Raw genomic sequence first — 16,576 nt, forward strand, 5'->3', positions numbered from 1 at the left:
GAACCAGTAGGTAAGGATTCTTGCGTAGTTTTCCACCATTTTCCAGTGTTTTGTTCACTGTAAATACTTTCTCTATTATACTATAAAATAATATAAATAAATTAAAATAAATATTATTTAAATTATTGAATTAACTAATATTTACTATTTACCTAATAGTTTTCGTAAGATAGCGCAAAATTTTGTGTTATGTCAGGAACAGTTAAGATATTTTTGATGCACTGTATTAAGTTTTGATAATAAAGAAAATAATCTTTATCTTTATGTTTTGTTATAAGAACTTTACTAAATTCTAAATTAGAAAACTTCATATTATTCATAAATGCTCGTCCCTATTCGATATTTTTTGGTAATGGTGATTCTGTAAGATTTGAATGTTTATTAAAAAAACGTATTATTTCATTACCACCTTTATTATTTATTTTATATTTCGTTACTAATAACATTAGATCTTTATAAGCATCATTAGGAAATTCTGTGCAAGTTTTGGTATTGAGATTTTTGGGTTCTTCAAAAATTTCAGGCTCTTCAAAAATTTCAGGCTCTTCAGAAATTTCAAGCTCTTCAGATGAATCTAATATATTTTCAAAGTTACTATCTTCAAGGCTCATCTCTGATATTGCACTTCCAATACTGTCAAATGACATATTTTGTACATCATTATCATCATCCACCTAAAATTATAAACCAAAATGAGTTAGTATAATTTGAGCTTTTTTCTTAAGAGCTTTAAAAAGAATAATCTGGAATAACATAATTACCTCAACTTTATCATTTTCATATTCACTACTTAGATTACTTCTTGTATCCATTTCACTGCTATATTTTTCACTATCATTATTATCATCATCTTCTTCTACTTCTAATTCTACATTTTTTAAGCATTTTTGGGCGTGTTGAGTATATGCAAAGCGTTGACTAAATATTCGCATACAAAGGGGGCATTTGAAACTCATGTTGCTAAATTAACGCGTCAAATTTGATGAAAAGTATCAATTCACTATTCAATTTATAAGATTTTGTGTGCTAATAAAATTATATTGCAAATTTATTGTAAAAATTTAATGAATTATTGAATGGATTACAATTGATTGAGTTTTTTGAATAGATACAACTACGCAAATTTACGCATTAATGAATGGAACTGGCTGTAAGAATCTGATGGCTAATGTCGCGGAATAATTCGCAAATTTACGCATTATAGCAAAATTCAAAATATGCGAAACACTCAGCAATTTTGCTGCCAGTACAACTACGCAAATTTACGCATTAATGAATGGAACTGGCTGTAAGAATCTGGTGGCTAATGTCGCGGAATAATTCGCAAATTTACGCATTATAGCAAAATTTAAAATATGCGAAACACTCAGCAATTTTGCTGCCAGGAACTTGCCGAGTTCGTGGGCTGGCAAATTTTGAATTTGCTGTAACGGGCTGTAAGAATCCAGATGGCTAATACGGCTTATTCAATCGGCTAATCATCTGATAATCAGCCGCAAATTTATTGGCTTAACACATTTTACAATAATGGACGGATGATCAGCCACAAATTTATGCAATAATCAGTTATAAGCGTTCAAGATCACTATCAATCTAATCAGCCAAATGAATTCACTCGCTGCAACTTTTTTTTGCCATGCATACAAGCCCCAACATGTGTAACATGTTATTTTTTTATAAATGGATGTTGATTAATACTTCAATTGTACTATATGCTTTTACGAGAGTTTTTTTAAAAATTCTCTCATGAAAGCGTTACAATTTTTTTTTCGTAATATCACAATGCAAAATTTTTGCATTAGTTCATTCATTTTTCGTAATATTTCGCATTAGTTCATCCATTTTTCGCAATATTTCACAAGTTTTTTTTCTTTTTTAGTATAGAATGGCAGAAATGACGTTATGACAACTTGCCTCCTTTTTCTGAATCTCTGGTTCATGTATTCTCCCTTTTTCGTATTTTTAGTTCCTCATTTTCAAATTTCTGATTCATGTCTTTCCCCTTTTTCTCATATTTTTCTCCTTTCGTATTTCTAGTTCCTCTTCAAATTTCTAGTAATATCTTTTTCTCCCTTTCGAGTTTAGTTCATATCTCCTCCCTCACATATTATCCCAATGGCTACAAAACGTGGTAAAAAACGAAATATTGATGATAATGAAAGAATCTCAAGACGTAATACTGAGAAGAGTAGTGAAGCCGAGAAACGAATAAGATTATCAGACGATAATGTTGAAGGTATATATGACATGATATGTATCATATTTTTTATAAGAAATTATATAATATATAGTAATTATATTTTATTGTTAAAGTTAATAAAAAACAATAGAAAAACTATTAAGAACCAATTCGCAGATAATTTCTAAGCTTGAAATTCTTATTACCGGACAAAAAAATCTTGAAACCCGTCTCTCGGATATAGAAAAAAAGCTCAACGATGATAACAAAAATAATAATACAATAGATCCGGAGTATATAAAGGTAATAAAGATGAATATTATTTAATGTAAACCTGAAATGCTAACTTCATTTGATTAGGAGCTCGTTAAGAAGGTGTCAAAAATTTTATTTGAAAATTTTGTTTATCCTTCGCAAGAAGAGTACAGACTTGCTACCGAAAAATATTTAAAAGACGAAAATCCAGAATTTATACGCCAGTTCAAAAAAAATCAATGGATTCTTTTTTTCGAAAAAAAAATTGCCCCAACTGTAAGTTAAAGCAATTATGAATTTTATTAAATTTCATACTAATATTTTTTTAATAGTTAGTACAACAACATAGGAGTATAAGAGGGACGTTCACGTCCAGAGTAAAAGATGTAATGTATTCCGTTTATGAAGCAACTGGGCATAAATTACCATCCATTAACACTCAGGCTAGTCCGTCAAAGATTCAGGAATGGAAGAGTAAGCCGGAGGTGAAAAGATGTTACAACATCCTATTTAAAAAGGTTAAAGATGGACAACCTACGACATATATGTCGCTGATAATTGATAAGTTGCGAAAAGATAATAAAAATCCCTCAAAAACACAAATAGCGTATGCGATTAGCATATGTGAAACGTACTTAAATCCTAATAATCAAAACATTCAAATGAGTGAAAGTATAATAAAGTCGAAGATAATCAACAACTTAGTAAGTTTTTAATTTACAATTTGCAAAATGTGAATTATTTGAATTACAGTTTATTTATTTATTTGTTGATTTTTAGCAAAAGTTGGAAAATAGGGATAAATTTACACATTCGGACGACGATTCTCATGATGGTAATGATGTAGATGATGGTGGTAATGGAGCAGCTGACGATGGAGCAGGTGCTGCGACTAACGATGGAGCAGGTGCTGCGGTTAATGATGGCATAGCTGACGATGATATACTTTCTAGTGACTCTTATAATACAGAGGAGGAAGGTCGGTATGTAGATAGTTTATTAGAGAATTATGGGTTGCATAGGAAACAAAAGAAATAAATATTATTTTTTATATATATCACACGTAATAGCATTTTTTTTACTATAATAATATAGTTTTAATAAATAAAATAGTTATTAATTCTTAACAATACAGGTGTGACATAAATAAATCGTGGCTGAAATTTGTGTTCAATTTGTGTTGATAATTCTGGTAAAAAATTTGTTAATTTTGGCCAAATTTCGTTAAATTTGTTAAATTTGTGTTGAATTTGTGTTGATAATTTTTAATTTATTACGAGGGGATGATATTTAGTAATTGTTTTTCTGGCCAATCAAAATTAGGCTGATCCTTGCATGTGATTTAATCATTTAATCATGCACGCGTTTTTTGTCTTATTTATTTTTGTCTCTTATTTCTTTATTCTTTTGTTCAATATTTTTAATTTTTTTGTCTCTTCTTTCTATTATTTCTTTAATTATATACAAACAATATATTTACATATATTTCATAATTTATTGCTTTGCAGGTATAGAAATATTTGTTTATTAATACTAATTATTTTCATTTTTTTTTACCTCTTTGTTACTTTGTATCGTAATACTAACAATAATATCCATGTTTTCTTTATTCCTTTTTACTTGTACTTTAATACTAACGATACTAACAATACTAACAATACTAACAACATGTTTATTTTTTCCTTTCTCTTTATTTCTTTATTCTTTTGTTCAATTACTTTGCAGGTATAGAAATATTTATTTATTAATACTAATTATTTTAATATTAACGCATTTTTTTTACCTCTTTGTTACTTTATGTCGTAATACTAACAATACTATCTACGTTTCCTTTATTCCTTTTTACTTGTACTTTAATACTAACGATAATATCCATATTTCTTTTACTCCTTTTACTGTTTCTTTAACTCTTTTTACCTTAATACTAACAATATTTCTTTTATCTTTATATCTAATACTAACGTTACTATAGCTGTTTCTCTTCTTTTTACGTCTAATAATATTGTTACTCTTTACTCTTTCTTTTTTTACTTTTATGTATTCTGTATATTAATAAATACTTGTAATTTTTTATGGTTTAATAAAATTATATCTAATAAAACATACATTATATAAACTTATAGTACAGAAAATGAAGTATTATTTTTGAAACATTACGAAATATTAAGTTGTGTAAAATCACAGAATATTACGAATCGTCAAATTATGGAGCATTACGCATCATAGAATTTCGAAATATTTTAAAAAGTTGCGAAGTATTACGCAGTAAAATTACGGAATATTACGAATCGTAAAATTATGAAGCTTTGCATATAGTAATATTTCGAAATATTTTAAAAAGTTACAAAATATTACGCTTACGCAAACTTGCGGCAGGTCTGAAAACTTATGAAATATTATGTAAAATTACGAAATATTGCGAACCGCAAAATTACGGAATATTACAAATCGTAAAATTATGAAGCTTTGCATATCGTAATATTTCGAAATATTTTAAAAAGTTACGAAATATTACGCTTACGCAAACTTGCGGCGGGTCTGGAAGCTTACGAAATATTATGATGTGTAAACTTGCGCAACTTTTCGCACTATATAATTTCCTGATGTGATATAGTATACATAATATAGTAGGTGACAATCGTGTATAAAGTGAATACTATACAATATAAAAAAATTTTAAGCATTACATTTTGTTAAGATTTACTTAAAAAGTTTAATTTACTTTATTAATCACATTTTTTCTCATTTGCTGTGTACAGTATTTTGGTAATGACTCGTGCGCTTTTAGTAAAGATTGTGACTCTTTAGTTTTATCAAATAACTCAACGGTATCTGGTCTTTTCCAAATCCAATTTAAAGTACCAATATAATTCCCACTATAGTAACGATATAATATAATATTAAATGGAAGTTCTATTCCTTCCAAATATACAGCTTGAAAAACATTATGTGGAATAAGATCGTCAATGCAGATAGGATCATACTCAGCCTTATCTTGCATTAAATTAATAATATCAGTATATTTATTACTCATTGATGAAGTTTTATTAATATCTAATACTTTTATGTGATCAATCCCATTTCATATAGGTATACTACTGCTATGAATAATGCGCATCCTATTATTTACATTATCTAAATATTCTACATACTTTTTTGATATCGCACATAATTGAATAACTTTATCGATAAATTGTTCCCATTTTTTATCACTTGCCTACGGTTGAATTAATGAATTTTCTAGAACTTCTACATAACTTTTCAAAGTTTTTGCTTGAATTTCTATTTTTTTATGATGTGAATTATTATAGTATTGATTATAAGATGAACTTGCTTTATATTCTGGTAATTCTTTTATAAATTTTGGAAAATGATATGATTGTTGAATAAACTTGCTGCAATATAGATCAATATACCAGATAAGGTTACTCAAACAGGATACAAACTGTACCCCAGAAGTTGTGTGAGCGTTCCCAAACCACCCAAGTTTTTGGATTTTTAAAAGATCAATAACGTGATTATATAAAAGGTTATTTTGGTGGTTAAACCTTGTGCTAGAGGAAGATAAATATTTGTAGCATTACTTATTAAAATATTAAAGGCATTTTTGTGAATTTCTGCTTGAGAATTATTGATATCATCATAATCATCATTCCATATAAATCTAATATGTGTAGCCTTTAAAAAAATTAATATTTCTAAGTTTTCTTGAATTCCTTTTAATATTATATGCCAATCTTTTGAATTATCTTTTTGAAAGTCAACTGATATATTCGCGTTTGGTATATCATTAGTAGAAAAAGCCAACTTTAAAAGATCAGATAAAAGTCCAGGAGGTTCAATACTTATTGCTGAAGATTTGACAATTTGTTTCCCGTTTTGATATACAGAAACTAAAAGGTATAATCTCATGATTTTACACGAAATTTTATACTCAAAAAGGTACGTGTTTATTTAAAGAAATAACAACGAAAACAAAGAACTTGAGCGAAGAAAGAAAAAAAAATCTGTGAACAAAGAACCAGTAATATTACTTTAACAGGTAACACAACATTGCATAAAGGATAAAAAATGTTCTGAATATTGATATGCATTTATTGCATTAGCGATCATGTGAATTTATCAATTTATTGAACTTTTATATTTATTTTATAGTGAAAAAATTTAATATTAATATTTATACTTAAAAACTGAATATTCAGGGGGGAATATATTTACTTTGCATTTTTCTAGTATCTATATAAAATGTAAATTTTTGAGGGGGGGATTTTGTTAAACATAATTGTTAATTGGAATGGCCTAAGTATGAGTTGACTGCAATGTATCCAAGGCTCATGCAAATTGATAGACCACCATAGGTGGTTAGTACTCCTGCCTGTACTATTATATCTCCATAGAGTACTAAAATGCTTTTAACAAAGTCATAGGACTATCTGGCATATCAGATATACTAGAATTGCAGTATGGGACTATTATCCCTTGGTTATCTGAAGTCAAATGACCATTTCTAGGACTCGCTATACCAGTCTACCAATGATCATATCTACTACCTTACCATTCAGTAAACATCATTTCAGCTCTCCCTAAGGGTACGAGATCTTCAATGCAGTTGGTAGCTGTACACGCAGTAATATTCATAGCAATGATCGTTGGCTGAACGATCTGAACTTGTGTCCTATTAATTGGTCAGATCAATAGGAAGTGTAGACGCAGGACCCCGAACAATATATATATAGGTCAGATAAAAAATTCAAAATTTACTAAGGTCAATAAGCAAATATTTTTCATGTCTGCTAAGCAAACTTTTATCTAACCCATAAATTTTTTACACTGCTAAGCAATTTATTTTATGACATATATATATTTATATATAATTTTTTTTATAAAATATGTATATAAAAAAAACTAAAAAAACAAAAATTTTTGAAATAAAGTATGGATAAAGCTATTATTATTTTTTTGTAATATTACAACTTATAAATGTTTCTTATTAATATTTCGTATATCTGTTCTGTGACTTCAGAGCGTAATTTAGGCACTTTAGTCAAAGGAAACATCCAAAACCTTCTTAAGTAAAGTTGTTCAGCAGGTTCGAATCTACTTACATATAAATTTTTATCACGATTGAATAGATATTTATGGATTTATTTATGTTTTTTGTAACGCCACCAATACGCGGAATTTTTATTTTTAAAATTGGATAAATCTAATTGTAACAGCCTGTTACACGTCTTATTTGTAACAACCCCCAATTTTATCCAATTAAAATTTAAGATCAGACGTAATGTAAACAAAAACAAAAGATCAGTCGTGTAACTAAGACAAAAGAATTTTTTAAAAAATTTCAAGAAACTGCTTATAACTTAAAATTTTGTCTATGAAACTGTCTTAAATACATTAAGTAAAAGTTTTCCAAATTAAATTTTGCATATAAAAATTTTATTTGTGAAACACATATTAAATTTATTATTAAAAAAAAATAAAAAAAGGATGTTACAAATAAGATATGTAACAGGCTGTTACAAATACATTTTTTCTTTAAAATTTACTGTAAAATTTGTCAAAAAAAATATTTTTAAAAAATTTTCTAAGTAAAAATGAAATAACTTTTACTGATTATTACAAAAAATTATAGTGTAAAATTATAAAAAAAACAGAAAAACACTTATTTTTCTTGCTCTCATTTTTAATATATATTTTTTAACTGTTACACGGACGTGTATATGATTTATAATTTTAATGTTACGCGGACGCGTATTTGTTTTATCAAAAACACATTACACAATCACGTCTAAAAATAATTCCTGTATTACGTATACAATTAACTTATTCTTTGTATTAAAAATAGTAAATTTTTTTTACACAAACATGTTTATAACTTTGTTTACATATTTTATTAAATTTTTTTAATGTGAAAAATGTAAATATATATATATATATTAAAAAAATCTATCCTGCTACACAAATATATATCTGACTATTAATAATTTAATACTCTGCTACGCATAATTATATCTGACTATTTAAAAATTATGGTATCAAATAAGCAATAATAAATCTCACATAGGAAAAATTTTTATATGTTGGTTAAGCAAACTCAAAACCTACCTTTATATATATTGTTCGGGATCCTGTAGACGCTTTAGGCCATTACACTAGGAATACCAATCCCTCTATGTAAGAAAAAAAAAGTTTAAATAAGATTATTAGATTAATATATAGTATCACGTAATGCACATAATACATAATTACAAAATATCGACCAAAAAGTTATTGGTCAATTTTTTTTCATTAATTTTACCGATTTTTGCCATTAGTCAAAAAATGGTACAAATCACATGACCAATCAGCAAAAATCATGCCAAAAGCTCTTAACAGTTGAAAGTTTTAATTTCAACCAATAACAAGTATCCAATAGCAATTGGGTTCTTTTGGATGTATTTGAAGAAATTACATCCACATTCTTTAAAAGTAAAATGAAAGTTGGCACCAATTTTGAAATTTGGCTTAATTTAGTAAGAACAGAACAATTGGCTGATTATAAGAAAGATTCAACCATATGCGAAAAAGAAAAGAAATTTATGAAAGAAGTTAAGCTTAATATTGTTAAAGCATATTTTAGTGGAGTTGATGAAAATTTAAAGGATTTTATTGCTGATGATGACAAAATGTAGTTTTAACTCATTTATTAATTGTTTCTTTTTATTTGTTTCTTTTATTCTTGCGAAAAATAATGGATGTATCATAAAATTTGTATTATAATACTAAAAATACACCAAATAATTAAATAAATAAATAAAAATTTGCTTAATTCACTTTATTACATAAAATTATATATTGTTTATCAAAAAGAAAATTTTACTTTTTGTAAAAAATAATATAATGTATCAGTTTTTTGCAATAAACTTCATATATATAAAACCTGGTACTTGTTCGCTATCAATAATTACATTAATACCCAAGAAGGATATCAGTACCAACATAACTCGAAAAAAAAAAATTCATAATTTCTATAAAAGACAATAGCACATTAGTAAAAAGTAAATATCTGTTTCACAAATTTGTAATAATGAAATAATAAAAAAATTTGGGAGACGTTTAAATTACCCTCCATATAAATAATTTGAATTATGCAATGCATGATTTGTGTGCATTCTCATTTACACGATATTGAATTGTTCAGTGTGTGCATGCCATATTTTTGTTCTTGTCGAATTTGAATGGTAATGGAAGGTGGTTAGTTATTTATTAAAAAACTTTTAAAAATATCAAAAAAAGGAAAGAGAAAGTGTTGAAAAAATTAATGAAATAGATACAAAAAGTGATCAGAAAAGAAAAGCGATAGTAAATTAATTTCAAGTTGCAATGCAGCTGAAAAAAGAAAATTTGAAGATAATATCATGATCATATACACACACATAAATACGGGTTAATTCTACTTTAATATACTAACACGTGATCATATTACTATTGTTACAATTAATTCCTAATTAGAGTTCTGCAACCCAGCACATGCCCATGCCTAAAAAAAAAATTTTTAGGTACAGGTATAGGCATTACAATAGGCATTAATACCACAAATGTATCATTCTTATACGTGTATGACATACTATCTTATACGACCTATATTATGTGATATATTTGTCATATAAAAATATAGCACCTGATCGTATAAAAATAATATATTTGCACCAATGCCTGGCAAAAAATGGCTTGAATACTAGCATTGGCATTGATACTGGCACTAATACTTGGGCACAATATTAAGTAAATAGTACATATATTTTTTACTCAACAACGAAAAAAAATACAATTTTGCAAGAAAAAAATATTGACAACATCAACAACAATTATTAATACATAAATTAAAGAATATAAGTAATTTTTTCCAGAGTAATATTACGCTATTTCTGGCAAATTGTGTCATCGGGCTGGATGTGGGAGGTGCAAGCACCACCCACCTCCGGGTCTACGACCCGTTGCAGTACCTATATGGCCCCTACGGGGCTCAGGAATCCCCATATATCCGCCACAATCTGGGACAACATCTGGAACAAATATATATATCAAATAACTAGAAAACAATAGAAAAGGAAGCAATAACGGATATAATGAGAGGGTTGTCCCGGATGTGGCAGATGTGGCAGATGTTTCAGAAAAATTATGAGAGGACATCCCCCCAGAAAAAGTTTTATTTTTACCCCCCAGATCCGCCACATCCGGAACATATGGAACAAGTCAGGATTCCGTCTAATAATCTGTTGAAAGCAGTGAGATAGCAAACCAGGTAAGTTAGCAGGTAAGCCCCTAGAAGGTCTATAGAGCCAGTAAGACCAACCCCGTCCCGCCCCCATCAGAAAAAATAAGTAATTGAACAATGGGTATACCATAAGTAACCTATAAGGACAGATAACATGTATACCCCGCACGCAGTATCAGTAATCCCTAAACTTGTAGGCCATATCCTGGAACTCATTCCAAGTAGCAATTTTGGGCCACATCTTTTAGAAGTCAGCCCAATCTGGAAAGCCGAAGCTGAACGAGTACTCTGGAAGCGGCATAAAAAAGCTGAGGAGGCATACGACAGGGCAGTAGAAAAGAAGGAAAAAGCAAATGATGCTCTTGACCAATCATTGGATGAGGAGGGTATCCTCTGTGAACTTGAATGGGAGGCGTATCAAAAGGCTTGTAAAGAGTTAACGGACACTAGAAAAGAGCTAACTATAGTAAAAGGAGCTCTTGAGCGGTTTGGATTTCAGATATATGTAGTTTGAAAAAGGGGAAGGGAAGATTTAGAGCAGTCGTAAAGGTTCGTGGTTTATAGTTTTTTTTTTACCCCTAGAAGATAACCAGATATAACCGGAGGACCGCAAAATCGCAGGACCACAGGACTACAGGAGGATAACCTGGTAGGAGTGCAGATCTTTGGAAAAAATATTCGGCAATTGAAGATTAGGTAACTATAAATTAGTACTCGATTTGATAGAACAAAAAATGACTGCCCAAACTAGCACTCAAGCTCAAGTTATCCCCAAGTTTGGTGAACAGAAGAAGGCTTTTAGTATTGATGAGCTTAAACGGCTCATTAACGCTGCAAAGAATATGAGGGATCTCAATCAAGCTAAAGGTTATCTTTGCAGTTACTTTATCCCCCGCTCCAACCCGCATGGAGTCTTCATGTGGCGATCAGAAATCAAAAACCTCGAGCACATCCCCTGATAAAAATATTAATAAACTTATCCGTCCAATTACCAAAGTCTTTTACACACAATCTGAACAGGGTCCTTCACAAAAGGTTGAATTTAATATCAACAAATGGTTTATGATCGAATATAGTACTGTATGTGTAGCTACCTGCGACCCTCAAAAATCCCGTATCTTTAAACTAGGTGGCCAACTTTATCTCAATATCTTTCCAGGATTCCTCCATATCCTACGTCCGATATCCACTTTTGAATCTACAACCCACCTCGCAGTTAAATTTATCTTCTCTCACATTCAGGATATCTGGTGTTCAGGCGATTGGAATCTTACTGAGTATATCATAAAGTGGTTGGCCGGTGTGGCAGCCGGAAGGAAAATGTATTCGATTCTCTACCTGAAATCTGGACAGGGTTGGGGTAAGAGTATTATAACAGATTTCATTCAACGTAGTGTCTTAGGTACTCAACTTGTTTATAAGACCAGCGATCCTCAAACAATTCTTGGAAGTTTCAATGGGCAATTACAAGGTAAGGTTCTTCTCCTCCTTGAGGAAATGCCTACAGAAAAAAGCCAGTGGAATAATCTGTATCGATCGTTGAAGGATAAGGTAACAGGTGACATAATGGAAATCCATGAAAAATACAAGACGCCAACACATTACAAAAACTTTATATCCACCATTGTACTCACTAATGAAAATGCTCTCAGAAGGAGAATGACGATAGGCGCACAGTGTTTTTGGATGTGTCACCATCCCGCAAGGGAGACCTCAACTACTTTAAGAAACTCAGCTGACGCTATGAAATACCCAGGCGCCAGTGAGGCATTCTATGCTTACTTGAGAGCCATTGCAGATGCTTACCCGAGACTTCAATGGGAATCCACCACCTATGACAACATCTAAGCAGGATCACATCATATCGACTCTCCCACCCCTATTTCAATTCATAAAGGACACTTACCTCATAGTAAAAAATCATATAACCGACCTACCTGTTCAAGAATTTTATAGGGTATATACTTCATACTGTGAAACTCATTGCATTACACCCCTATCAAAGATAAACGCTTCTAGAATCCTATCAAATGAGTTGGGTATAAATAGCAGAAAAATACGTGTAGGTAAGGCAATACCACGAGTTTACAGTATATCCAGGGAGGACCTTTACAAGAAGTTTTTCACCAAAAAATGGATCCACGAAACAGATGAAATCAATATAGAAAGAATAGATGTAGAAACTCCTGAGAAGCCCGCATCTGATCCAAATGCCTTGGTGAAGTTCTTAGCAAATATATATAATCCGGCTAGTAAATCGCAAATAGATCAAGAGGAAGTGGAGCTAGTTGTTGAGAAACCTGTTGAAGAAAAACCTACTGAAGAGCAACCAGTTGCCAAAAAGGCTCCTCCACCAGTACCACCTAAACCTGATTGCTTGAAGGTAAAACCTGCACTTGTCATCAAAGAGGATCCTATTCCTGAAGAATCTCCAGCTCCCATAGAGTCAGATACTGATGAAATTATAGACAGTTTTTCAGACTGTTATCTATCTGATGAGGAACCTGATCAAGAAAATGAGCCGCCTGCTAAGGAACCTGCATTTGAAGCTGATGATGACTACGACGTTTTAGATGACTTGCTATCTGACTCAGATCCTACAACTGCAGACCAAGTTCCTGAGCAACAACCCGAGTCTCCTGCAGAATCTTCTGCAAAATCCAAATTTCTCGTAGATTCCAAATCTTCTACAGAACCTGTAGTAGAACTGACTCTCAAAGAGCAACCTATCCCAGAACCTGACACAGAACTAGAAGTTGACTGGGACCCTGAACCAAAGGAAGGTACTCAAGCACACTGGGCTTGGCATGAAAGGCACCGATGGGATCATAAGCCATGGGTCAAGAATTCAAAGGACCAGGTCTTCAATGATTTCTACAATACAGGTAAGGATTTATGGGCTAAGTACCAAAACGCATCAGACGAGTATGACTGGGAAATACTTGCGTTTGAAGTAGAGGAATGTCCCACAACGCGTATTGAGGACGAGTACCAGTATTACTTTAGGGAGGTAGTAGACCACTTCAAGGACTGGATCGAATATAATGGGAACTCACCTAAAACACCTAGCCGTAAAGAACTCGCAAATCTAATAAGAGTATACAAGGAGGATCGTGATGCCGAGATTATCCCTACTACCTCTGGTTATGAAACTATGAAGATGAATAAAGGTAAGGCACGAGAAATCCCAGAGGAACGTCCAAAAACTGATATAGAACGTGAATGGGAGGCCGCCAATGGAATCATCGATGACTGGGACGAAGAGGATACTGAGGGCGCTATCAACGACATATTGTAAGCGCTATTTGAGATTATTTCTTTTTTTTTCGTATATATATAGAAAGATATTATTTATAGTTGAAGACAAATCATATACATAAAAATGCAATACTCAAGAATCGCCCGCACTTTACCAACACGACCTGACATCAAGGAACTTCAGTATTCCGGTGCCCGCTTTTCCAGAGGAGCTATCGCCAGACTCGGTCAGACTCTCCAGGCGCGATTTCCAGATAGAAAGTTCCAGATCCTACTTCCCTATGAAAACTGGAAACCCGGTGGATGGACATCAGGAAACCAACCAGCCAGCCTCTTCTCACTCTTGGACCACTATGATGAAGCACAACTACCGGATGATACAGATCCTGATTACTTTGAACGATTCATAATTTATGTGAGAGATGCTCCACCGGTTGCAGGGGGATGCAATGGGAAGCTAAATGATTGCCTGTATGAATGCCTGAAGCATATCTATGGTATATTCTCTAAAATACCTGAAACTATAAAAAAGCCTGAATATATCAAAAAGGCATTAGGTCTCAATCGTGATGCTCCAGTTCCAGTCTCATATATGGATAAGGTTGAACAACTTGCAGGAAGCCTTGCACTTAATATTGTAGGGGATTCCACTCGAATTTCTAAGAGCAAATCTGACAGACGTGCAACCCTCATCCTGTCTGAAGGCTACTACTCTCTTGCACTGAATCCTGGAAGACTTCACCCTAGTAAATTAGATAGAAAACAAAAGTCTCCCTTTGTTTATCGTGAAGATGGGGTTAATAATGTAGTAACAATATACAATGGTAAGACAGTTAAGTCTCTTACAGTTGGACAGTTTCAGAAAGGTAAGAACTCTGATAGTTACTCCTTCATCCCTATTGAGAAGAATCGTAAAACTGGAATATATGAAACACTTGAGGAAACATACCAGAGGATCCATGAAGAGCGGGATTCCTTTCTACAGGCTACAAAGAAGTTCGGTCTAGGAATCGACTTATCTTACCACAACTGGTCGTACAAGAGAACTGCTCTCTGGCTTTTTGAACGGTTTAGTGTAGGAGTTCCAGCTAATGATCCTCTTGATCCAGTCGAAGCAGAGTGGATAAGTGATGCAATGATGGGAGGTCTTATCTGGGCAGATAATGAATGGAAGGGCTATGGAAGACAATACGACGTGACAAGTTTGTATCCAAGTATTCAGCAATCGAATGCTAACTTTCCAATCCAACAAGGTAAGTTTCAAATACTCAAAGACTTTGTAGACTACGAGGTTATGCCTTGTATGGATTATTTCAAATGCTAAGGTAAGTGGTAATGACATTCTCTTCCGACAGAATAAGAGGGGAGTCTATACATTCATTGACTTACAACGAGCAAAAAGAAACTTGGTCTTGATATACAGTTAATCCAGGATGGAAAGCCAAATGCCTTGATATATGACAGAGAAGCAAGAATTCCTGGGACTGTAATATTTGGTGAGTATGTTCACTTTCTCTTCAATATAAAGAACCAGGGTGGCGTGGCTGGTCGTGTTGCAAAGAGAGTTCTCAATATATTATGGGGAGCACTCTGCCAGAGGAAACGCAATTACAAGACACTCACCACAGATCAAACAGATCCATTCAAGTTTCTGGAAGGCCACACACTTGACTCCATCATACCAGTAGGATCTGACCAGTGGCGATTCCAATTCACAAACCCAGGTAGTCCCTCAAGGGTGAGTATCACAGGATTGCTCCATTCTTATTAGCACATGGACGGAAGATGACTTCAGAGTTATTAGAACCATATAAGGATAAAGTACGACGCATCCATACAGATGGATTTATTCTGAGAACAGCCGAGTAGTCCTACACTTATCACTTGTCCAGAAAATGCATCCAAAGCATTGAAAGCTCTCAAGTTTGAAACCGCAGGATACTGCCACGTAAAAAATGCAAACAAGGTTATCTGGACATGATTGGCAAGAATGCAGTTGGATTTACAGTAGGTATATATATTTTTTCTTGCTTGAATGTAAAGTCAATTTGAAGATTCCTATTTATTACAAAGTACAAAAAAGTATAAGGAATCATGTCAACATATACCGAATTAGCAAGCATTATTAACCGCACTGACAGCATTAGTGATGAAGTTATTTATGATGCATCATGCAATCAGTTCACCATTGTCTCTGATGAAACTGTCCTCAAGATTATCCGTGCATTAAAAGACACTATAGTAGTCGCATTAGTATCTGGGTTTAGCAAAACCAGCTACCTTGTCCAGAATCATGTGAAGTATATCAAGAGAATCCAGACAGCAAAGTCTCCTGTATCATATGTGAAGTTCGTGGCCAGAAAACTCTTCCCAGATAATGCAGCATATACTGCTAAGATAGCAAAGATTCGTGAATCATACAAGAATAAACAAGCTCTTTTAGACAAACTTGAGGCCCTCTTCGAGTTGTATTATAATGTAACTAAGGACTCATTAACAGGTCCCCCAAAGCGAGCTGTCACTATGAATGAGGCTGAGAAAACCTTAGCAGAACTTCTTGCATAAGCGGCTCCCGTACGAATTTAGTTTATATTTTTTATCCATTTGTAATGGGCATACAGTAA

At 32.3% G+C, this 16,576-nt stretch overlaps 5 protein-coding genes across 5 annotated transcripts; 4 read left to right on the forward strand and 1 right to left on the reverse strand.

Annotated features, from left to right (window-relative positions):
• Positions 1–2,115: 2,115 nt before the first annotated feature.
• OCT59_010516 (uncharacterized protein) lies at positions 2,116–3,472 on the forward strand (the record flags this gene model as incomplete). Its single annotated transcript, XM_066133067.1, has 5 exons — positions 2,116–2,236; positions 2,331–2,482; positions 2,540–2,710; positions 2,767–3,138; positions 3,215–3,472. 5 exons carry the CDS (start codon positions 2,116–2,118, stop codon positions 3,470–3,472), a joined length of 1,074 nt encoding a protein of 357 aa, XP_066000648.1.
• A 2,179-nt stretch (positions 3,473–5,651) lies between these two features.
• OCT59_010517 (uncharacterized protein) lies at positions 5,652–6,346 on the reverse strand (the record flags this gene model as incomplete). The annotated part of the gene is made up of 2 exons (XM_066133068.1): positions 5,652–5,785; positions 5,983–6,346. The coding sequence occupies 2 exons, from the start codon at positions 6,344–6,346 to the stop codon at positions 5,652–5,654; spliced, it is 498 nt and encodes a 165-aa protein (XP_066000649.1).
• Positions 6,347–10,848: 4,502 nt separating this feature from the next.
• Positions 10,849–11,208, forward strand: OCT59_010518 (uncharacterized protein; the record flags this gene model as incomplete). The annotated part of the gene is made up of 1 exon (XM_066133069.1): positions 10,849–11,208. The coding sequence occupies one exon, from the start codon at positions 10,849–10,851 to the stop codon at positions 11,206–11,208; it is 360 nt and encodes a 119-aa protein (XP_066000650.1).
• A 2,868-nt stretch (positions 11,209–14,076) lies between these two features.
• On the forward strand, positions 14,077–15,723 carry OCT59_010519 (uncharacterized protein; the record flags this gene model as incomplete). Its single annotated transcript, XM_066133070.1, has 2 exons — positions 14,077–15,243; positions 15,376–15,723. 2 exons carry the CDS (start codon positions 14,077–14,079, stop codon positions 15,721–15,723), a joined length of 1,515 nt encoding a protein of 504 aa, XP_066000651.1.
• A 323-nt stretch (positions 15,724–16,046) lies between these two features.
• OCT59_010520 (uncharacterized protein) lies at positions 16,047–16,517 on the forward strand (the record flags this gene model as incomplete). The annotated part of the gene is made up of 1 exon (XM_025332552.2): positions 16,047–16,517. The coding sequence occupies one exon, from the start codon at positions 16,047–16,049 to the stop codon at positions 16,515–16,517; it is 471 nt and encodes a 156-aa protein (XP_025170462.2).
• Positions 16,518–16,576: the final 59 nt, after the last annotated feature.

The sequence above is a fragment of the Rhizophagus irregularis genome, chromosome 18 (assembly GCF_026210795.1).
Source record: "Rhizophagus irregularis chromosome 18, complete sequence".
In the NCBI taxonomy this organism is placed as follows: Eukaryota; Fungi; Glomeromycota; class Glomeromycetes; order Glomerales; family Glomeraceae; genus Rhizophagus; species Rhizophagus irregularis.